General features: G+C 49.4%; 1 protein-coding gene across 7 annotated transcripts in view; it reads left to right on the top strand.

Moving 5' to 3' along the window:
* The window catches only part of Slc2a9 (solute carrier family 2 member 9), a 141,259-nt gene that overhangs the window by 51,384 nt on the left and 66,823 nt on the right, over nucleotides 1-23,052 (top strand). For all 7 annotated transcript variants that reach the window (XM_048784180.1, XM_048784179.1, XM_048784178.1 and 4 more), the window contains 2 exons: nucleotides 1,961-2,085; nucleotides 5,226-5,371. In XM_048784180.1, coding sequence (XP_048640137.1) covers nucleotides 1,961-2,085; nucleotides 5,226-5,371 — 271 coding nt within the window. The remainder of the gene's footprint in view (nucleotides 1-1,960; nucleotides 2,086-5,225; nucleotides 5,372-23,052) is intronic.

Genomic DNA, 23,052 nt, shown 5'->3' with positions numbered 1-23,052 from the left:
TAATATATATATATATATTTTATATATATATATATTTTTTTTAATTTTGAGACAGGTTCTTAGAAAGTTGTTGAAGCTGGCCTTGAACTTGGGATCCCCCAGCCTCAGCCTCCCCACTCACTGGGATTATAAGCAAGTGCCACCACACCTGGCTCACTGAGTCTTTAGAGAGAGAAATAAGCTGTGAGAGCTGAGTCGTTTCTCCAGCTCCTTGACTTGTTAATGGTATGACTAAAGTTTCTGATTTGCCAGTGTCCTAGTTAACATGTCCACAAAATGGGGATAACAAGAATAACTACCTCAGCCAGGTGCTGTGGTGCACACCTGTAGTCCCAGCAGCTCAGGGGGCTGAGACAGGAGGATCACAAGTTCAAAGCCAGCCTCAGCAAAAGCAAGGTGCTAAGCAACTCAGGGAGACCCTGTCTCTAAATAAAATACAAAATAGGGCTAGGGATGTGGCTCAGTGGTCGAGTGCCCTGAGTTCAATCCCCGGTTATCTGCCCCCACCAAAAAAAGAATAACTACCTCACTGGGACATTTTGAGGATTAGATGAAGCTCATGGAAAGTGCTTAGAACAGGGTCTGTCATATAGCCAGAGTTCCATAAATGTGAGCTGTTAAGATCCTTTTGCAAGTGAAGAGAAAAAAACTGAGCAAAGATTCCCACATCCTAAAAGGTAGAACTGGTGCAGGAATCCAGGTCTCGAGGTCTTAGGATACACTAGTAAAACAGCCATCACAACCCCGATATATGGCAATTAATACTAATTATTGCCATGGAATTCACCTGCCCATGTTCTAGGGGACACCTTGTACTGCAGTTCATCAAGTCCAAGATGCATGGGGTAAGAAGTAGTGTTATGTATGCACCATGGAGGGGGAGGAGGTGGGGAGGAAGGAAGGTAGGGAAAGAGAGGGAGGAAGGAAAGGCAGAGATGGGATGGCGGTGGGGGAGGAAGGCAGAAGAGGAAGAAGCCGAGCACAGCGGCAGGCACCATGTTCCTTATGGAGCCACTGTGCACTCCACATACCCTGCTCTGCTCGGCTCGCTCAGCAGGCTGGGGCCGGGACCTGCACCCCAACCTCCATTTGTCCTTTGCGAGTAGGAGTCCTGGAGGAGGAGAGAGAGGACTTGCTCAGCTTTGTTTGCCTGAATTTTCCACCATTCCCAATAATGCCCTTGGCAGTTGATTACAGCTTCCAGCTTCCAGCTTTTGTTCACACCTCGGAACTGTGCTCAGAGTTCCCCTCCAGGAAGCAGTACCAGTGGGCAGTACCCATGCCCAAGCTCTGACTGGCCCTCCAGGGCCTCTCTTTCAAAACCTCAAGTTATCAGTAGGACGTGGGCAGCATCCGTCCTCAGAGGTCCCCCTTTTGACATCTCACCCCCCCCCCGCCATATTTGCTTAATCAATTCCCTGTGTTAAATTCTCCCCATTAAAATAACTAGAGCGTGGGGCTGGGGCTGGGGCTCAGTGGTAGAGCACTCGCCTAGCACGTGTGAGGCCTTGGGTTCGGACCTCAGCCCCACATAAAAATAAAAATAAATAAAATAAAGGCATTGTGTCCAACTACACCTAAAAAAAATTTAAAAATAAAAATAAATAAAATAACTAGAGCAGATTTGGCACCCCTGCCCGGGACCCTGACTTATGGGGACCTTGTTTCCTGAAATTTTATATGAAAGGCTTCGAATTGATGAAATAAAATCCTACAGCAGGGGATTCCCAGGGGCCAGGGCTGTCGGAGCTTTGGAAATGACCTAGTTGAGCCAGCGGTGAACCCAGAGGGAAGGAAGGTCTCACAGCTCAAGTGGTGGGGCGGGGTCCTGACTCTCAGGCAGGTCCTGATGCTCCTCCCACGGTGCCTGTCCTACTCTGCCCATCTTTCTGCTTTGAGGATGGATGGGTCCTTGGCATGCCTCATAGTGGGGTCCTCATCAAACCCCTTTTCCTTCCAGGAAGAACACCTTGCTGATCAACAACGGGTTTGCCATCTCTGCTGCACTCCTGATGGCCTTTGCCCTCCAGGCTGAAGCCTTTGAAATGCTCATAGTGGGACGCTTCATCATGGGTGTGGATGGAGGTGAGACCCCCGTGAGGTGGATGGGGGCAGTGACACGTTCCTAGGAGGTGTCTGGAACTGCCGGCAGTGTTTGGGGCTGTCACAGACTGGGGCTCCTGATGGGTATTGACTTGGCAGGACCAAGGATGCTGGAACTCTGCACAGGGAGAAAGTCCAGTGACATGAAGCACTGTTCGCAATGCCCTGGCACCTGACTGAGAACCTCCAGCTGGCAGACAATATCAGCCCGCCCAGCTGGAGGTCTTCAGCACTTTATGTCCTCCTTCGTCACGTCCATCATGAGATCCATATTCCAAGGAAATCTGGGTTTCCAGGGAGCTTCTGCGAGGCCCGTGCTTCCCGCCTGCCTGACTCACTAGTCACCCAGCACTTCTAGGGCACCTGCTCTGCCTCGTGTCCTCGGGCCAAGACACAGCCATCCAGAAGACTCTTGCCCTGCAACTCACATCGCAAGGGGTAGACAGAAAAGAAGCAGATGTACACATCCTAGGAAGAAAGCGAGGGGGCAGGGGTGGCATGGGCTACTCTATAAGGGCCAGTCGGGGAGGAAGCACGAGCAGAGACCAGAATGAACCCAGGGTGAGGCCAATACCCAGGGCAGAGTGATGCAGAGTGTGGGTGAAGCCCTGCACCAGGGAACCTGGGGGGAAGGGCAGCCAGGGATGGGGTCAGACGCCAGGAGAGGCTATTCAGGTGTGGGGATGTTTGGTTCAGCACCCAGGATCCAGAATGACCAGCCATCCTGGAGTGCCCAGGACTGAAGTTTCCTGTGATGGATGGTATTGGGCAAACTGGGATGAGCTTCTCATACAGCCCACCTCCTCCACCACTGCCTAGCCTCGGCTCTCTCCCATCCCTGTGACATTTCACAATTGACAAGCAAGAACAGTCACCATGTATTGACAGCTTGATGTATGTCAGCGCTCTGCCAAGCATCTTGCACTTATCCAGCGTGTGCACAGCCCCCGTACAAGGCAATGACATCACTGTGCCAGCTTCACGGAGGAGCTAGGAAGTCAGCCCACGCCCTCCGCCATGACCCTCACTGCCTCTTCCATTCTGACGTTCTCACTCCCTCACTGCTTTGGGGAGTTGATGAGCATTTTGCCCAGTGAGCAGGAGGAGCATCAGGGTAAGGAAGGTAACAAGATACTCAGGTGCTCATCAAGTGGTCCACATGAGCCGGGAGCCTATGGGCTGTCATTTCCTTCCCACCACAGCAGGAGGAAGTGAGGGTCCTCACCCCATCTTGCAGATGAGTAAGCTAAGCCTGAGAAAGGGGTTCAGTCCACCCAATGAGGAAACCTCAACGCTGGGATCCAAACCCGTCACAGCACATTTTCCCCCTATCGCCCCGCCCACTGAGCACCGGGTGCTAAATGCATCGGGAGCCAGCTTTTTACTAGGAGGCCAGTTGCTCCTAACATACATGTTTTGGATAAAAGTTCAAATTTCATCTGGTTGATTTTGTGACTTTCCAAATAATTTCTTCTCTTGGCTTTTCAAGCTGTTTTAAGTGGTGTGTCCTGGGCTAAGATGCAGTGGATGAGATTCTGAATTTATAATTAGTATCCAGGTCATGCATTCACTTTCCTGGTTCCCCCGCCCCTTAGGAAGGGCTTCCTTGGATACCAACAAGGGGGTGAACTCAGCTCATCTTGGAGCACACTTACTGGTCAGGAGCTATGCTAGAGGCAATGGGAAGCCAAAGCTGGAAAGAAATTTTTGATATTCTCTCAAACTGGTAAAAAATTAGACAATAGTAGCAAGTGCTGACAGTCTTAATTTGCACAGCATTTTGGAAAGAGGAGGTGCAGAGCATATCTGAACTCTCACAGAAATCCCGCAAAACTTAAACTCAAATCTTATCCCCTTCCACCTTGGGGACGGGAAACTGAGGCTAAGAGAAGCTCACAGCCCCTTGCCCCAGGGTCCTGCTGCTTGTGTGTCACAGGGCTTCCAACCAGGACCTCCAGAACATGCCATAGCTCCAGAACGTGCACCCCGTGGGCTAAAGTCAGGAATGCGCCTTTGGGAGCACTGCCACCAGTTTAGGCCCACACGGGGCCTTCAGAATAGCCCTGCCGGGCATAAGGGACACAAGGCCTTGAAACCAGCAAGGCCTCATTTTTATTAACAGGTGTGTGCAGTATTTTTGTAAATCATTTTTATAACTATGACTTTTTACCTGACACCTATCTGATAGGCCTCTGGCATGTAAATTTACTTCACAGGCACTGAGGTCATATGTGGGTGACCTATTCTGTAAAATAGGTCTACCCATATCCGCTGTAACCAAGCCCCATAACTTAAATAAAGAGGCAATTCAAGCTGGTGGGAAAAGCTTAGGCTCCAGAGCCAGGGAGCTATTGGGACTCTTTGGACAAGACAACGTCTTTGGTCATCTCTAGATGCCACTTCGTGATTAGGAAAGTTACTCAATATCTATGCCTCAGTTTCCTCATCTTTACAATAGAGATAATAGTATATTTACTTCAGAAGGTTATAGGAAAAGCAAATAAGTTAATAGAGGCAGAGAGATGGGTAGGACCCCAACTAAGGGTAAGCACTATATGTGTTGATTATTATCATCATTGTTACCACCACCATCATCATCATCACCATCACCATCATCACTACCACCATCATCCCCACCACTATCATCACCTCCACCACCACCACTACCACCACCAACATCATAATCACCTCTACAACCACCATCACCACCACCATCACCTCCACTGATACCAACACCATCATCATCATCTCCACCATTATCTTTAGCACCACCACCATCATTACTTCCATTACCAACACTACCACCGCCAACATCATCACCACCTCCACCAACACTACCACCATTAACATCCCCACCATTATCATTAGCAACACTACCACCTCCACCAACACCACCACTATCAGCTATATCCTCTCCCATGAAATGCACCTCCCAGCCATACCCTATCGGGGAAATGACGGAGTGCCCAAGGAAACCTTACAATTTGTACAGCAGGCTAGGAATGATGCTTTGGCTCCAAGGTTGTCTATCATCATGAGCAGAGCAGAGGCTAGCGAGGGGCTGGGACCAGAGCGCTCCCCAGGGAACACCACTTTCTGACAGCTGTGTGCCTCCTCCTCAGGCATCTCCCTCAGTGTGCTCCCCATGTACCTCAACGAGATCTCACCCAAAGAGATCCGCGGCTCTCTGGGGCAGGTGACCGCCATCTTCATCTGCATTGGGGTGTTCGTTGGGCAGCTGCTGGGCCTGCCTGAGCTGCTGGTAAAGGTGAGTGTGGCTTCTGGCCAACCCCGTCACTTCCTCTCACTGTTACCCTGTGCAAGAGTCCTTGCTCCAGGATCTCATCCCCCACAAGCCCCAATCCTGAGTGGTCAAGCCTTTTACTTGTTATTGGAGAGAAGTTGTTGTGTGTCCCTTCATATTTTTAAGACATAAAGAACACAAATTCAACAAATTCAAACCGTACAGGATGTTCAGATCCACCTACCCAGTGACTGTTGCCAGCAGCTCAATTTGCCTTTCATGGGCGTCTTCTGTGCTTTGAAAACCTACATAAACATCCATGGTTTGTTGTGGCTTATTCCATAGAGTCATGCCACACACATTGCTTTGCAACTTGCTGTTTTCATTTAGTATAATTTGGGTACCTTCCAAGATGTTAGTTAACTGTATTTCACTCTTGCATTTTTTTTCTTTTTCCTAAATAAGTAATCTCGCAATCTTCTGGTTTGGTTTGCTGTTTGGTGAACAGGAGACTGGATTCGAATTCCAGCTCAACAGTGTTCTTGCAGTGTGGTCTCAGCAAAAGAGAAGGGTCTCATCCAGGTCGGGGAGGTGTGGGGTGAACTTCTGCTTCTCAAAGGCAGTCCTCAAAAGTGGGCCCCCCAGGGTGAGCAGGAGCTAGGCCAGCGGTGGGGGAGGGGTGGGAAAGACCCTCTGGAGAAAGGGAATCACAGAGAAGGCCCCAAGATGGGACAGAGCCCTCAGGAAACAACTGGGAGGGCTTGGGGGCTGAGGAGGGAGGAGGGACCTGCTCACTGGGCCCAGCCAACTTCAATAGGGGAACAGGGAGCACAGGTGCCCCTAGAGCAGGGGATGACATGGCCAGATTCACACTGGAAAGGGGCTCTGGGTGGTAATGGGGAAGCACAGGCCACAGTGGGGAGGGGGAGCAGGGATGCAGGAGGCTTGGCAGAGGTCCCTGCTGCTGCTCTGGGCGATGAAGGTGGGCTGGGGCCCCGGGGATAGGGAGGAACCAGTGGTAACCAGGGAGGAAGCAGGGCTTGCTGCCCGGTATTGGATGAAGGTGAGGGAAGGAGAGAGGGGTCAGGATGCGTCTGGGGGAAACGCTCATGATGGTGGAGAGCCCAGCATGTGTCCAGCTCATGTTGCAGGTGCTTGAAGACCTCAGCTCCTGTGCTGCTGAATTCTAGCGGGAGGCGGCAAGCAGCGGAGACAGTGTTAGTCAGCGGGCTCGGTACCGAGTGCACTGGTGCCTGGCTCTTTGATTCCTGTGTCCTCCTCAATAGCAGGCATGATGGCATGTCCTAAGTCCCTGAGCTCTGCTCAAGAATTACTTCCTCTGGGAAAGTATCGCTGGCAAATAGTGACCGTTCAGTGTGTCCTCAGAACACCTCGTGCACGGGCCTCTCCTGCGCCGTGATTTCTGTTTGCTTCTGCAACCTGCCCCTGTAGTAGAGCAGCCACGCTGACATGTGTGCAGGAGCCCAGAGGCGGTGGGTTTATCCGCCCACTCACAGGTACTTACAATATGCACCAGGCGTTGGGCTCCGCTGCTGGAGTAGTGGGCAGAGCCACCCTGCCCTGGGCAGCTCACAGGAAGGCAGTGGCCAGTGGGCACCAGGTGATGGGAGGCAGAGGTGCCTCCGTGCGGGGTCAGGGATGGTTTTCCTGCCGAGTGATGACTAGGACTTGTCTGGGCCAGAGCTGGTGGGGAGAGGGACAGAAGTGTTGAGCAGAGGGAACAGTTTGGGGAGTCCCCAGACTCTAATTGAGAGGCAGAAAAACCAGAGGACCAGGGCATAGTGGTGAAGGAAGGGAAAGGAGGAGAGGAGGAGAGGGAGAGGAGAGAGGGAGAGGATGCAGGAGAGAAGAGGGAGAGGGAGGTGCCTTGGAGAGGTGGGGGTCAGATCCCTGGGACAGGAGGGCCACACCTTTCTTGTAAAAAGCACAGAAGAAGGCTTTAGAGGCCTGAGTGCGTGGGGAAATACTCCCAGTCCCACTGCGTCTCTGATGCCCCTCCTGATAACCACTATTTTATTTTCTATGGATGAGTATTTGATTTAAAGATAAATTTTTTTTGGTCCTCATATAAGATCAGGCAGGATTTTTCTTTCTGATCCTGGCTTAGTTCTAGTATAAAGTCCTTTCGGGTTCATGCATGTTGTAGCTGATGGCAAGATCTACTTCTTTCCCAAGGCTGCACAGTGACCATACATATTCTTTGTTCGTTCTTCCACCCAGAGGCACTTCTGCTGTCCCACATCCTGGCCATGAGAGCACGGCAGTGACCCTGGAGTGCAGGCATCCATATGGTGTGGTGATTCTGTCTCCTTGGGTGTTCCCAGAAGAGTGACTGCATGGTCACAGGATAGTTCTATTTTTAACATCTGGAGGCGCCTCCATGCCATTTTCCACAAGGGCTGCATCACTCTCCCTTCCCACCAAGGGCCGGCCGACCCCTACCTCTGTCTTGATGAGAGCCGTCCCCGTAGCTGTGAGGTACCAGCTCATTGTGGTTTTGATTGGCATTTCCCTGACCGAGAGTGCTGCTGAGCATCTTTCCATATACCCATTGGCCAGTGTTGTGTCTTCATTGAACAAACATCTATCCAGGTTCTTTTCCATTTTTGAAACTGGTTATTTGTTTTTCTGCTATTGAGTTGTGTGGATTTTTAAATATATCTTGATATTAACCCACAGTCTGCCATTTCATTTTACTGGTTGCTTCCTTTGCTGGGTAGTTTGATGTAGCCCCATTATTTACATTGCGCTTTTGTAGCCTGAGCTTTTGGGGCAGTATCCAAAAAATTATTGGCAAGGTCAGTGTCAAGTGGCTTTTTCTCTATGTTCTATTTTAGGAGTTTTATGATTTCAAGTCTTATGTTTAGGTCTTTTATCCATTTTGAGTTGATGTTTGTATATGATAAAAGGGTCCAGTTTCTTTCTTTCTTTCTTTCTTTCTTTCTTTCTTTCTTTCTTTCTTTCTTTCTTTTGTTTTTGTATATGGATATTCAGTTTTCCCAGCGCCATTTATTGAAGAGACTATTCTTTTCTATTTTGTCTTTTCAGCAAGCTTCTCAAAATTTAATTTTCTATATGTTTGTTGAAGTCTATTTCTAGAGTCTCTTAGGTGTTCCATTGACTGGTGTGTCTGTTTTTATGCTCCTTTGATTACTAACACTGTGTAATATAATTTTAAATCAGGAAGTGTGATGCCTCCAACTTTTTTCCCCCTCAGAAATGCTTTGGCTATTCAGGGTCTTTTGTGGTTCTATGTGAATTTCAGATTTGTTTAAAACATACATACATGGGAAGGTCACTCTCAATCATGGATTGGAAGAATTAAAACTGTTAACCTATTCATGCTATCCAAAGCAACATACAGATTCAACACAACCCCTATCCAACTTTCAGTGGCCTTCTTCACAGAAATAAGAAGATAAACATGCTTAGAAATGCTCTTGGGCTGCAGCAAGGAGAAGACTGGCTCTCACCAAAGACCCGAGGGCTTCTGCTGGTCAGCCATGAGCTGCCAGGAGCCAGGATTAGAGCAGGTGGACAGGTTGAGTGAGGTTGGTGGGTGACGGGCTGTTGTGTCCTGGGGAGGAGAAGTCAAGGGCACTGTCCCTGCGTCTGACCCCTCTTCAGGTAGAACAGAGGGGCCAGACACAAGACAGGGGCCAGGGAAGAACATGAGAAGCTTTGCAAGGATCAAGAGGACAAGTTCACTAACATGAGCAGCCTGAGAGGCAGAGCTGGACCAGGTACCTAGATTCCCAGGCGGGGACTCTCCCTGGAACCACAGGGCTCACTGGCAGGATGCTGGTCAGGCACAGCTGCCCATGCCTGCCCCCTGACCTCCACCAGCAGAGAAGCCTCACACTGAAAGGTCCCTGGTCCCTGCAGGCTGTCTCTTCCCCATCAGATTGGAATTTCCAGACGGTCTTGACTCTGGGAGGAGGGTGTGTGAGCAACCCATAAGAAGCCTATTTTTGTTTGTTTATTTCATGCTCTTGGGAGGTGGCTATTGGGCTTCTGGTCCAGGCAGGAACATCAGGTGGAAATTTTTCATTTATCTCTTTGGGAATTTACAATGTTCCAGCCAAGTGAGAGCCACAGTTATTCGGCTGAGTGTCAGAATTTCACCTTCTGTGTTTCAATCGTGTTTGTCATTTACCTTCAAATCTGAGACAGCTAAGCTTTTTTAAAAAAAATTTAAAAATAGAAAAGCTGTGCTTCCGTGCAGGCAGCTACTTTGAAACATGAAGGCTGCAGGAAGTGGGAGAAGGTGGTGCTCAGAAGAGGCCCCAGAAGGCAGGAGCTGGGAGCAGGGTGGGCCCTGGCTGCAGTCAGAACGTGCTCAGAGTCACTGTGAGACAGGTGGTGGATGGACACCGATGTGACACTTCATGCTTCCAAAGCATATTTTTTAAAACGCATTAAATAGCTATTTATCTTGCAAAAAATGAAAATAAAGGAATTTACGATAGTGCTAGGCAGACCTATGAGAAGAGAGACGGGAACAATGTGGGTCAGGAATGGTCACATATGCTAGGGACATCCATTCAGATGCAGTGCAGGGGGAAAGGCAAAGAGAAGCTCAGAGCCAATTGCTGCTGTGTGGACTTCACACCCAACTCGGTCCCTATTGTTCCCATGTAGAAGAGTTTGTGCTCATTTCAGAACATTTAGAAATAATAAAAAGGGCTGGGCACAGTGGCGCATGCCTGTAATCCCAGCAGGTCAGAGGCTGAGACAGGAGGATCACAAGTTCAAAGCCAACCTCAGCCACTTACTGAAGCCCAAGCAACTCAGGGAGACCCAGTCTCAAAATAAAATATGGAAAGAGCAGAGCTGGGGATGTGGCTCCGTGGTTAAGTGTAACCAATCGACTGGTTCAATTCCCAGCACCAAAAGAAGCACTATAGAAAGGAAGCAAAGTCATTGAAATTCCATCGCTGGTTTGATTTTTATGACTAGGATGAATCCACACCTATTGTATGCAATATGGAAGAGTTTGGAAAGTGAAAACATTAAAACTTCTGTATCTCACCATCTCTGGGTGATCATCTTAACAGTTCTTAAAATTTGTTTTAATTATTTTTTCTATGATCTCACACAATTTGATTCATTCCATTTCTAGCTTTTTGTGTGATGATTATAATTATTTACCATGATAATGTTAATAATTATAAAATAGTTATTCTATGGGGTCCTGATATTTGTTCCATTGTTCTTTATTTGATGGATGTTTGGATAATTCACAATAAGGTGGGGGAGGGGGGCACTAGAGAAGAATAGCGTTACCTTAGAATAGGTAGAAGGAAGTGACGGGAGGGGTGGGGAAGGGATGGGGGAATAGGAAAGATAGTAGAATGAAACAGACATTATTACTGTATGTATATATGTGACTGCATGACCAATATGATTCTGCAACATGTGCACTCAGAAAAATGAGAAATTATACTCCATCTATGTATGATATATCAAAGTGCATACATGCATTCTTCTGTCAACGTGAAACTAATTCAAACAAAAAATTAACAACTTTTTTAAAATTTTAGAATAGGGTCTAGTTAAGTTATTTATGGCTTGTGACTAATTTGCTGAGGCTGACCTCAAACTTGCAATCCTCCTGCCTCAGCCTCCCAAGTCACTGGGGTTACAGTACGTGCCCTGGCGCCTGGCTGCTGCTGATTTTTAACTAAGGAAATAGAAACCGTGATTCTCTTAAGATGTTCTCTATTCTGTGGCTGCTGTTGGAATTTCCTTTTTCATCATTTTTTTTAAACTGGTTATTAACAATCTATGGGAGAGCCACTGACTGACATATATGAATCTGGAATTCTCCGTATTTTCTAATAGTCTTTGTTTGCTTCCCTAGACAAGTCAAATAGTGATTGTTGACAGCATCTTCAAAGGGTGATCATTTTCTCCTCTTTGCCACACATCTCACACATCTCATTTCTTTTTACTGATAGGTCTCATTGCATTGCTTAGGAGAATATCAATGATGATTAGCATCGTCGGCATTTTTCCTGATCTGTTGGCAATACCTGTTGTGTTTCATTATTGTGATCTTTTATTATTTGAAACTGACAATTATTTGGACAAGGAATTATCTGTCTCATCTTAGTTCTTAGAGACCATCAGCAATGAGTAAGATGTTTTCTGATATTTATTAAACTATTAATACCTTTTTGTTATCTGGCAACTAATTATTGGGTGTTATATCATCAAAGTGCCCTTCATGACACTGTCCTCACAACCTCCTGGAATACATCTTCCTGGTCATGGTAGAGTCCTTTTTTCTTTCTTTATGGTGCTAGAGATCAATCCCGGGACCCAGCACCTGCTAGGCAAGCTTTGGAGCTACATCCCCAGTCTGACTCTTCTTTTTATATATTGTCAATTTTGGTTCATTAATATCTTATTTAGAATGAATGTGCTTACATATAGATGAGATTTGTATAGAGTTTTTAAAAATTTTTTTGTAGTTGTAGATGGACAGCACGCCTTTATTTATTTATTTATTGTTCTTTTTTATGTGGTGCTGAGAATTGAACCCAGTGCCTCACACTGCCACTGAGCCCAGCCCTAGCCCCTGTATAGAGTGTTTAATGTTAAACCCACACTTGGATCATCAAAAGACCTCCCTCGTAAAACTGTCTCAGTGGGTCTTCCTTTGGGGAGAAGTTCTTTGAAGACCTTTTTATCAGTTTTGTTTTCCTTAATTAACAATTTTTTTTCCTTTTTTGAGTCAATTTTGTTATTTTCCATCTTTTCAATGGAGTTGCATATATCACTAAAATTTTCCAATGTGTTAGCATATAGCTATGTGGATTTTAATGTCTATTTCTATTTTAATGTCTGTTTTTAGAACCCTTTCCTTGATTTAATTTAATGTGATTTTTCTCCCCCTTTTTACATAAAATTTCCAAAGGGTTAACTACAATTGTTTTTCCTGAAAAACCAAACTCTTTGAAATACCCATTTCAGTGCTTTCCAGTGTTACTAGTTCTGCTTTGTCAATACTATTTGTCCTTTTTAAATACGTACTTTCAGTGGTCCAGAAGTTTTGATGGGCCACATTCTCAGTGACAGTTTCTTGAACACTCTGTCATTGCGATTCCACCTTTAGAGTGTCCTCAGCGTCACACCTGCTGTTCTGTTGTTGTCACTCATTTTCACCTTTGTTTTTCTCCATAAAGACAAAGTGATCCATAAATTCCTCTTCGGGGACGGGTTCCTGGTTTGGCTGCAGGTGCCGGCTCTTTCTGGCTCATGATAAAATACAGACCTGGCATCACGATATGATGGTTTCAGCAGTCACTGTTGTTGATCCACAAAGCAGAAAGGTGCTCAGACCTGAAGCATTTCCCATGAGATTAAGAAGGGGTGACATTGTGTGGCTATGTCCTGGAAGAGTGAACTCCCGCAGGAAGGCCCCTCACGGCTCCGTGCTGCCCGTGCCCCTGACACACTGGCTCTGCATCCTGGCCTTCCCACCCTCGCTGTGGGTCCTTGAATAGGCTGCTAAGCTTCTCTGAGCCTGGGTCCTTGCCTGTATAGCGGGATTAATGGTGACACCTCTTTAGTGGGGACTCTATAAGGGTTAAAAAAGAAATGTGCACCAGGTCCTTGGAACAGCGCCTGGAGCTGGTGCAGAACCAATGTTGGCCACCATCTCCTTTCATTCAAGGAGCAATACCCAGGAGTGAGTATTGCTAATTTGTGTTTTGCAGATCAAAAAAGCTCAGACTCGGGGAGCTTCACTGCTTACCGAGTGGTACAGCAGAGCGGCAGTGGGAAATGGGCTTCCTCAGATCCCAGCCGGTGATTTCTCTGTACTGGGGCAAGGCCTGACTCGATGGGGAGCTGCGGGCAGCCCAGTGGTTAGGGCCCTGGGTAGGAAGTCAGGTGAAAAGTCCTGTTCGGTCTCGTTTGTCTCAATGGATGAAGACGTGAGGCACTTTTCGACTCCAGACCTCATTCGAACCCAGGAAGAGAGGAACTTTTGACTCTTGTCAAGAGTACTAGAAACGTGTTCGACCCAATGAGAGTTGTTTGAAGCCCCAGCAGAACAGCAGCCTTCTCACAACTGACCTTGGCAACCACACCCTTCCCCCTGGAGATGAAGCATCTCATTTGTGGCTTGCCCAGGTGCTTTCTGTGGCTGGAGTAAAGGGTCAGATGGGCAGGGAGCAGTCGTGCAGAGAATTGCCTTTGGAGGGAAATAGGACAAAAGCCCCTCCCCGGCCCCCCCGCATTCCTAATGCCAATTCTAAGTCCAGAGTCCTTTAAAGAGGTTCTGGGTTCTGACTCTCCTCTTTGGGGGGCAGTGAGTCCTGCAGTCTTGCTGTGTCCACTGCAATTCATCATCCTTCCTAAGGGTAGGAAGCAAATGCTCTCCTGGGCAAAGTGCTGCCACCTGCTGGGCAGCCGAGCTGCAGGAGGACCTGGCCCAGATGCGCAGGGCTCCAGGCTGCTCCAGGGCCACACATCTTCACCACCAGCCAAGGAAATTTCCAGAGGGGGCGGACTCCCTCCCCGCCCGGCCCCATCCTGTGGAGTCAGATCTCTGAGATTCAGAGGACACAGTGATGGCAAACGCTTTCCTGTACCCAGGCGCCACCCAGCTTGGCTTCAATCAGCTCTCAGCAGCAGTTTTGTAAAACCATAGCCAGGCATCCTGTCCACATTCAGTCCATGTGCATCGCCGGCTCCCCGGGACAAGGTCTAGACTTCCCAGGGGGTGACAAGCCAGGCCTCTGTGGCCAGTCACTCCTGTGTGCTTCTTACCTCCTTACTCTCCGTCTCACAGACCATGAAGCCAGGGGCATCACCTTGGAATCACCTGGGAATCGTGAACCAGGCTTCTCGCCCCACTCCAGGCCTGAGCTCAAACCTTAGGGGTGGTTCCCAGGAATCTACATTCTTATCAGACTCCCTGGGGCCCTCTGGAGATGGCTCCTCTCCTGACAGCCACCAGAATTAGCTGTTCCTACCTCAATGTTCCCCGGAGGAGACTCCTTTGCCTCTTGACCAGGGGCCTAGGTCAGATACAAAGATGAGACCTCTTCCTCATCCATCCAACTGCAACCGTGAGCTGGCCTCCCAATGAGGACGGAAGCACACATTTCTCTTAACCTTGGAATTATGAAGACCCTGGGACTGAATCCAAGGGCACTTTACCACTGAGCTACACCCCTAGTCCTTTTTATTCTTTGAGTCAGGGTCTCACTAAATTGCTGAGGCTGACCTTGAACTTGCAATCCTCCTGCCTCAGCCTCCCAAGTCATTGGGAATATAGGCATGTGCCACCACACCTGGCCTGACCCGTGATTTTGCTAAAGATTCTTTGCTTCTGAGAACACAGAGACCCCCATGTTCACCTGCAGAGATGTGCATAGTCAAAGTTCAGATCACCGAGTGCCTGGAGTGCTAAGACCTGGGCCGGTCACCTCTCCTGACCTCCAGCCTTCTGTGGATCAAGCGAGGCCTGCTGAGTCTCTGGTTTGATGGCTAATGCTGTGCCGATACATCCTGGGGCAGGGGCACTTCAGCCCCTTGGTCAGTTCAGCTGCTGTCTCTGTCTGCAAGCAAGGAAGGTGGGAGGGGAAACAGAGAGAGATTTAATGGCTCTTGAAGGCATGTCAGCTGGAATTTTAAAGAAAGTCTTTGAAGCTTGTCTGAACTTTGCTGTGTTATCTGTGAGGCAGCCTCTAGGGAAGCAATTAGCTCAGCTGCCCTTTGAGTAGGTGGCCTCTAGTGGAGGCTGGAAGGGGGTGACTCTGGGTGGGCTGCACAGCTGCCCGGGAGGCCTGCATCCCCTGCATCTCTCCACTGAGCCCAGCCCTGTCCTCCGCACCACACGTGGCCTCTCTGTCTTGGCAATAGTTTCCTGAGCTCTGCGCTTCCCTCTTGCTTATGGACACCCTGATGAGCCATCTCCTGCTGTCCCTCCCACCCAGGCAGGGGTACCTGTGCTACAGGTGACAGGACCCAGGTACCTGCAGAGATGGGAGCTCAGTCCACCCCGTCTTTGAGCCGCCTGACTGTCTTGCGCAAGTCACTTGGCTCCTCTGAATGCCTGTCATTCGCAGAACAGGCTCGTGACAGTTAAGGAAAACAGGAAGTGGGCCGAGTGGAAGGATGAAATTCTCAAAGTGCTTGCCCAGTGCCAGGCTGGCCGTCAGCACTCCGTGTCCGGCCACTCTCCCCTCTGCCCGGGCTGGAGGGGGGTCAGAAGATGGAGACTTGTGGGGAAACCTGTCCAGAGTGGCTAGTGACCTGGGGCCATGTGTCAGTTACTCGGCGTCTCTATGACCTCATCACCTGACATGAACAACCTCAGGAGGAAGAGCTGAGCTTGGCTCTTGGTTTGAGTTTCAGTCCAGGTCAGCCATGCATGGCTCTGGGCCCCCAGTGAGGTGGAGCACCAAGGCTGAAGGGCAGCGGCAGGGGAGAGCTGCTCACCTCATGGTGGGGGTGGGGTCGGAAGTAGAGAGGGAGGGAGCGAGCCGCAGGGAACATGCGGCCTTCTAGTCACTCCCCACCTGTCTGCAGTTACCACCCAGCTGTCCACTCAAACTAAATCGGACCGATTAGGCCACAGCTCTCAGAACCCCATCCTTTCTCCTCTGAGCGTTCCTGCATCAACACAGACCACGATCAGCGTCTGGGTGGGCGATATTAAGGTGTGACGGCTCCTGTGACCTGACGGTGCCTGGCATCTCAGAGTCCGGCGGCTGCCTCCTTGGGCTCCTCTCTGTGAGGGCAGGAGGATCCAGTTCACCTCTCCTGACCTCTCACAGCCCTGAAGACAGGACCAGATGCTACTGGACGAGCGGGTACTAGGCCCCTCCTCTGTCTGCAGAGGGCTTGCTTCCCGTCAGGTCTGTGCTAGGTCTTCACCAGCATGGCCTCGTGCAATCTCCACACCGCACAACGATGCTACCAGGGTGGGGGGATTCTGGCACTATGCCCATTTTGCTGAAGGTTAGAGAACTTGCCCAAGGCTACGTGCTCAGACACCAGAAGCCAGGATTCAGCCAGTCTCGCCCAGACTTGCTCATAATCACTCTGTCTATAACCAAAGTCAGCCCAGGACCGTACTTTTTGGGGCGTACTTGTTAGGACAAGTGAGCCCAGGGGCTTCCAGGCCTTGCATGTGTGGTGTGGGGTGCTAGGTCAGAATCTGGCCTGAGACCAGGCACCCTGCATTGGGCACAAGCCCCAGCCTGTGACTTGGACAAATTTGTCCATTCGTTATCCACATATTCATTGAACAAGCATTTATTGAGCTCTACCGTGTGCCTGGCACTGGTCTAGGTTCTAGCCAGGAGTGAGCCTGGTTAGTCAGACTCCCTCCCCTCACTGGCCTTGGGTCTTAGTGGAGGACACGGTTAGAGACAGACACATGAGTCCTGTGAAACAGAACGGGGCGGGAAGGAGGCAGGGTGGCAAGGGAGGCCTAGTGGGCGTAGATAGTGTGGCCATGTGGGAGCCAGGGAGGCCTGAGGCCTGGGCGCAGTGCAGGCTTGGCCAGCAGCTCCTGGGGAGGGACCCCCAGCTCTTCCCCAGCAGGGACCCTGCAGCCCACCTCTTCTCATCCTGTCTGCTCCCGCTTCCTGCTTCCTGCTGGCCCTCCAAGGCTCCGTGGTCTCATGTGTCCTCTCCCCTCCTGCCCCACCAAGTGCCCCTACATTCAGACCTCCTCACCTGGCTTTGGAGCCTCTGCAGGTGGCCTGCATCCATCACCTCTGCCTCCTCCAGCCATAGCATATGATCGGCTCCTTCCACAGGATTCACTGAGCTCTCACAGTGCCCCGGACCCCAGGGCATGAGTCAGGCAAAGCCCCTGCCTGCAAGGCACTCGCCTCCAGAGAGCCAGGTGTCAGCTCCGACAGCAGAGGCCGGGGTGATGTGACCCACAGGCCACGGGGGAGCCCACGAGCAGAAGGGCCCTGGGAAGGGCCCTAACACAACACAAGAGGGCGGTGGAAAACTTTCTAGAGAAGGTGCGTCCTCCTTGCAGTCTAGGGGACAATGGCTTAGCCAAGTGGGAGGGCCATACTGCACTGGGTGGAGGGAAAGGTCAGTAAAAAGGACCAGGAAGGATGGAGAGAGAGCTCAACATGTATAGAAACCAAGAGCGGTTCAGTCAAGGTGCCAGGGAGACAGTGACCGGAGAGGGTGAGCTGGGCCACCCTGCCCCTGCATCCATCCACCTGTCCTCAGTACACCTGCCCCCCATCTTCCCATCATGCACTCTGGGTGGGGCGCTGCATCCTCTCAGAGGAAACGTCCTGACTTGGAAGTTGGGAAGTTGCAGGCTTGAACCGACCTCTGTGGCTTGGACAAGGTTCTTCAGTTCTCGGTATTTCAAAGGGGTGACAATCAGCCAGGCTCCATGGAGTTAATGCAGTGGTTAAATGAGGCCCCCTGACTGAGTGCTCAGCACCGTTGACTACACCGAGTCTACGTCCACCCCCCTGACCCCCACGCCCCCAGCACTGCATCCTGCATCCATTGAATGGAGCCCAAATTCCTCAGGCTGGCGTTCAAAGGGCCCTGAACCCAGGTCCAGCATCCAGTTCTGACCGGGTCTCACCTCCAGCGTCCTGAGCCATTGGTGCCTTCCTAAGCCTGCCCTGCTGTCCCACCATCTCAGAAAGTTCACCTCTCTCCTCACCCTCTCAATCACGTCACTCAGCCTTCAAGAAAGGTCCAACAAAACAGCAGAAGTGATTGTCACCGCCTTCTGAAAATGGGGAGGGGAAGCCAAGGCCTGCTTGAACTGCGCCCCACAAAGCCTCCTTCCCCTGTCGAATCCTCACAGTAGACGTGACAGGGCCTTCGCCAGGGGCTGCCCGGGAGGCGCTATCTTCTTGCCCCCCTCTGACTTCCCCTGAGGGTCCTGGCTGCTCTTGTTCAGATTCTCCTTTCTGTACTTGTGGCATGGTGAGGGTGTCACTGAGATTGTCCCCGACTTGAGCACTAGATGAGGACGGCCAAGCAGTGCTCTCACTAACTGAGTAGTCTGGAGGGCACCTGGGGCCAGGGCAGGGAGATGGCTCCCAGGAGGGGCCTGTTTGTTCCTCCCATGCTGGGGCCAATCTGCCAGTTTGAGTGGCATCTGACCTGGGGAGGTGCAGGCCCTGGGGAGATGCAGATCCAAAACCTGTATTTCCTAACCAGGCGAGGCAGATGCTGCTTTTGGCAGATTTCAAGTCCTACTACGTGGGATGATTAGACTCCTCTCACAGGAACCTCCTTGCCTCTGGGCTTCCTAAACAGCGCCCACTGATTGAATGCTTTCCCAGGCTTTGAAAGCTGAGGCAGAACAGCACCCAGTTAGCCTGGGTCCCTGCCCAGCAGGGCTTGGGGTTGAAACTGGACAGTGATTGGAAAGAAATCCACTTCTTTAGCTGCCAATCAGACCCAGGGTGTGACTCAGCCCTTCTGAGAGCTGTTCCTCTACCTGGCTGTGTGGCTCACCTGCAGCTGGTGGAGCCTGAACATGGAGATGGGTTTCACCACCTACAACAAACCTCCAGGGCGTGCATGGCCTCCAGAAAAGTATCCCCTAGAAATTATTCACATTTCAATTTCATATTTGTCTTAAAACTTCAATTGGTTTAGTCATAACAATAGATAGAAATAGTTCAAAACATCCAACACACTAAAAGTCTTGTGGTGGAGAGTGGAGGGTCATTATCCCACCCCCTCAAGCTCCCCGACTGCCTTCCAGTGGCACCCCGAGAACACTGTTACCTGTTTTTTTAATAATTCCCCCATATTTGAAAATAATCGGGTATGACACTACTTCTAGATTCATTTGCTTTTAATATTGTCCACTGCTATGATAGTTGAGATCTTAGCATTCTTATACCAATATCTCTCCCCTTTCTCTATTCTACCAATATAAGTATAACCCAATTTTTGACTAACTCACTGGTTAACATTTGTATTATTATGAGTATATATTGAGTATTTTTCCTTCTTATACGACTTTATGTTTTTCCTAGTGTTAATCATTTCTTGTTATTTTTTCATTTGCTTAGAGTTTTTTCCTATGCCTATGATTAATCTTTTCCAAATGTTCTAATATTAAAGAGCTATAATAAATTTGCAAAATTCTCATATATATCACAGACATTCTAGAAACTCTATTTTCCTGCCTCGGCCCTCTAACCTATTCCTTCCAACTAAGTGGGTAGTTTCTGATCCTGGTCTAGAACGATCCTCCTGGGCTCTTTGCATTTGATTCCCGAGTAGGATCGTTTGTTTCCTGGACTTTGCATCTTTCTCTTCTTGGTTTATTTCTTCATCTTGTTGAATAATTTCTTCTAGTACTTTCCTAAGAGAGAAACAGGGAGGTTAAAAGCTTTTGAGACATTTCACATCTAAAAATGTCTTTATTCTACCTTCACACCCCTATAGATAGTTTAGCTGGATACAGAACTTGAGTGAATATTTTTTTCCTAAGGATTTTGAAGGCACTGTCCTCTGGCATCTGGCACTGCTGATAAGAACCCTGATGTCACTTTTATTTGAGTTATTTCTCTCTGAGAATTTTTACAATCTTCTTTTTGTTTCATTTTGAAATCTTTCCATTCTTTGGTTTGGGTCATTTTCTTTTGTTGTGCAGAGACCTCAGTCCTGTATCCCCCTGTCAACCTACATATTAATTTTCTCTCATTCTGAGAATTCATTGTGTCGCTCCTTTGGTAATTTTCTCCCTCTCATTTTTCTATTCTCACACAATTTCTCTGAAACTCCTTGCAGTCAGTAAACTGACCACTCTTCTAATTCTGATTTTAATCTTTCTCTCCTTTCCTCTATCTTTATTATTTTGTTAATTTCTCAAATTTAGCTTACATCTTGTCTAAGACATTTTCTTAGTTTCATATTTTCAATTTCTAAAGGTTTTTCTCTGTCCCTTTCTCATAGCATCTGTTCTTGTTTGCTAGTTGCAATACTTGCACCTCTGTTAATGATAGGGGTTTTTCCCCTTACATTTTGTTCTGCTGTATGTTTTCTCTCTTGGCTCCAGATTTCTTATTTTTCTTTGGTTTCTTTCTGCCCCTCTCCTCTGTGTTAAGAGACTTTTTCAAATATCTGCTGCTTTCACTCATGTTTCAAAAGATGAACAGAAGCCTAGGTGAGGGGCAGTTTCCACACTCAGTTGAGTATATGTGCAGCGTTTCTGTGGGGAGAGCCCCCCCATCAGTGTGTGCCTGACTTTTCTCTTGGAAGCAGGTGCTATTCTGGGTATAGATCCGCTGCAGGTGGTGGAGGGCTCTGAGGCTGGTTATCCTGTGTTGCCCTCTTGGCTTGCTGCCATCCTGGAATTACCACGGGTCCACTGATGTGCAAACAAGCGTGGACTCCCCCTCCCGTGCGAGGGCTGGCTGGAGCGAAGCCGTGGTGTGTAGTCTTTCTCCAAATCTCTCCATCTTCCATCTGCGGCCTCACCCTGCCCAATGGTCCCTTTGTGCTGACCCACTGGGGGTCTGGGGGTGAATGTCCTCAGTGCCCCATGGAGGCTCAGAGGACTCTTGGTTATTCCATCTCCCAAAGCTGGACTGGAAGTCTCGTGCCACTCTTGCCACTTTCCCCATGTCCTCACCCTCACAGCCGCTGCCTTGGTAATGCCTGTGCCCCCAGGTCTAGGAACTGGAGAAGACAGACAAGTGCGGACTGCCTGCCATGTTGGGAAGTTTCCTTTAAAAAAAAAAAAAATTCTCTTCTGCTCAATACAGAAGATGCAATTTAGAATGATCCAATTGTAAGGTCTGAAAACACTCTAAGCAAAGCTTGAGCATTCATCTCAGAGCAGGGAGCTGAGTCTCACCTAGGGTGGAGGAGAGGTGGCTGTGCATCAGGATGCCCTGTGATAGTTTTTAAAAATCCAGAACCTTGAGCCCTGCCTCAGAGCCCTTAGAATCCTTAGATGCATGGGGTGCAAAAGGATCGCACTGAGCCAAATTTGGAATCTTTGAGAGACTGAGGCAAGGGTCAGACAACACCTCTTCTAAGTGTCAGGGTTGGTGGGAGGGCCCGGCCCTATGAGCAGGAAGCAGGCTGCTCGGTCCCTGCCACCTCCACCCACAGGAACATTTGGGTCTGTAGAGTGGGCACTCACCCAGGGTGGCTGCCACTGCCCGATGCAGGGGAAGGGACAGAGAGAGGCCTCACCCCTGCGTGTTTAGGCCCTTACTAGATCAGCAACTCCACCAGCCAGCATGGACCAATGGCTGTCGCCCAATAACCCAGTACCCGGCTGTGCCTTGGGAGGAGCCTGGGCAGGGCAGGAGGCCAGGAGCATGTAGCCAGGTCCTCCTGGGAGCCCAGGGCAGTGGGAGCTAGGGCTGCCCCTCCTGCTTACTGCAGCAAGCAAATGGCCAAGTCTTCAAGGAGCTTCCACGCTTGAGTCCCCTGGGCACAGCGGCAACTTGGGTTGTGTGAGCTGGTAACAATGACAGCTGCTGACTGTGACAAGGAGCCAGGCCCAGGACAAGCACTTGATCCCGTGCAGGCTGTCGCAGGGTCCTGTTATCCTGCTTCACTGATGGGGAAGGGGCTCATGGGAGTTCAATGCTGGGTCCAAAATCACAAAGGGAGCAGGCAGTTCTTCGGAGTCAAACCAGGTGGGTGGGCACCAAGTGCCCACACCTGCCCCTGGCCCGGCCCTCCATGGCTGGGCCACCTCCTTCAGTGGCAGGTGTGGCTGGGCTTTGGGATGGAGGAGTGGCACAGTGAAGGGCCTCTCGTCACTGCCCACCGTGCTGCCTCAGCAGATGAGGCACTTCTCACTCTGGACTTTGACTTCTACCTCTTCCCTGTGGCCACCTGGGTCTTCAGTGCCAGTAGGAAAACCTTTGTCAGGCTCCCAGACAGAGTGATCCGCATTGACCCAAACCCCCTAAAAACTTGGATTTTTAGAGTCTGAAAGACTCAGAGTTTGTGCATCACAACAGCTTGGTCATAGAACGTGTTCGCCCCAAGTGCGTGTTTCTAGGGTTGTTTCAAAGGATCTTGCAGAAAAGAAATGATGGCTCACTAGAACTACAGGACGTTCATCAGAGAACCCACGAGTAGAAAATGAGCTTTGCAAAGATGACCCCACCCCTTCCAGAGTGCAGACACTGCCCCCTAAACTACCCTCGTATGGTTATATTCGCTATTTGTCAAACACACATGAAGCGCTCCCCACACGGGGACAGGTGAGCACACTGAGCAGCAGAGGCCTGGGGTGGAGCATCTGTGGTGTCCATGAGTGGCAGAGCCGGGATTCAGGACCCCAGCCCCCGACTCCTCCAGCACAGGGACTTGTGGGCTGCACCGTGGGGCTCAGAACCACAGGGCTCTGTCTCCTGCCTCCCAACCAGGCTTCTGCTCCAGCTATTTTGGTCCCTACTCTATTCTGAAATGATTCATTCACACGTTAAATGAATCCATTGTAAATTTCCTGTCTCCTTCTGATAATTTCACTTGTCAAGTTATTTTTCTCAATTCCATGTCAAAAACTTTCATATCTCCCTCCTCCTTTCTTGGGGGATAATAAGAAACATTTAAAAATTCGATTTCTCACATCCTAAGCTTATTCTTTTAGAAAGAAGTGTGTGTATTTTTTTTTTAACACAGAAATGACAGTTCTCAAAAAAATCCAAAACCCTAAAGTTCATCATTTAAAA

The sequence above is a fragment of the Marmota marmota genome, unplaced genomic scaffold, assembly GCF_001458135.2.
Source record: "Marmota marmota marmota unplaced genomic scaffold, marMar, whole genome shotgun sequence".
Classification (NCBI taxonomy): domain Eukaryota; kingdom Metazoa; phylum Chordata; class Mammalia; order Rodentia; family Sciuridae; genus Marmota; species Marmota marmota.
The sequence above is the reverse complement of the archived record's forward strand: the minus strand, read 5'-3'. Positions and strand labels throughout refer to the sequence as shown.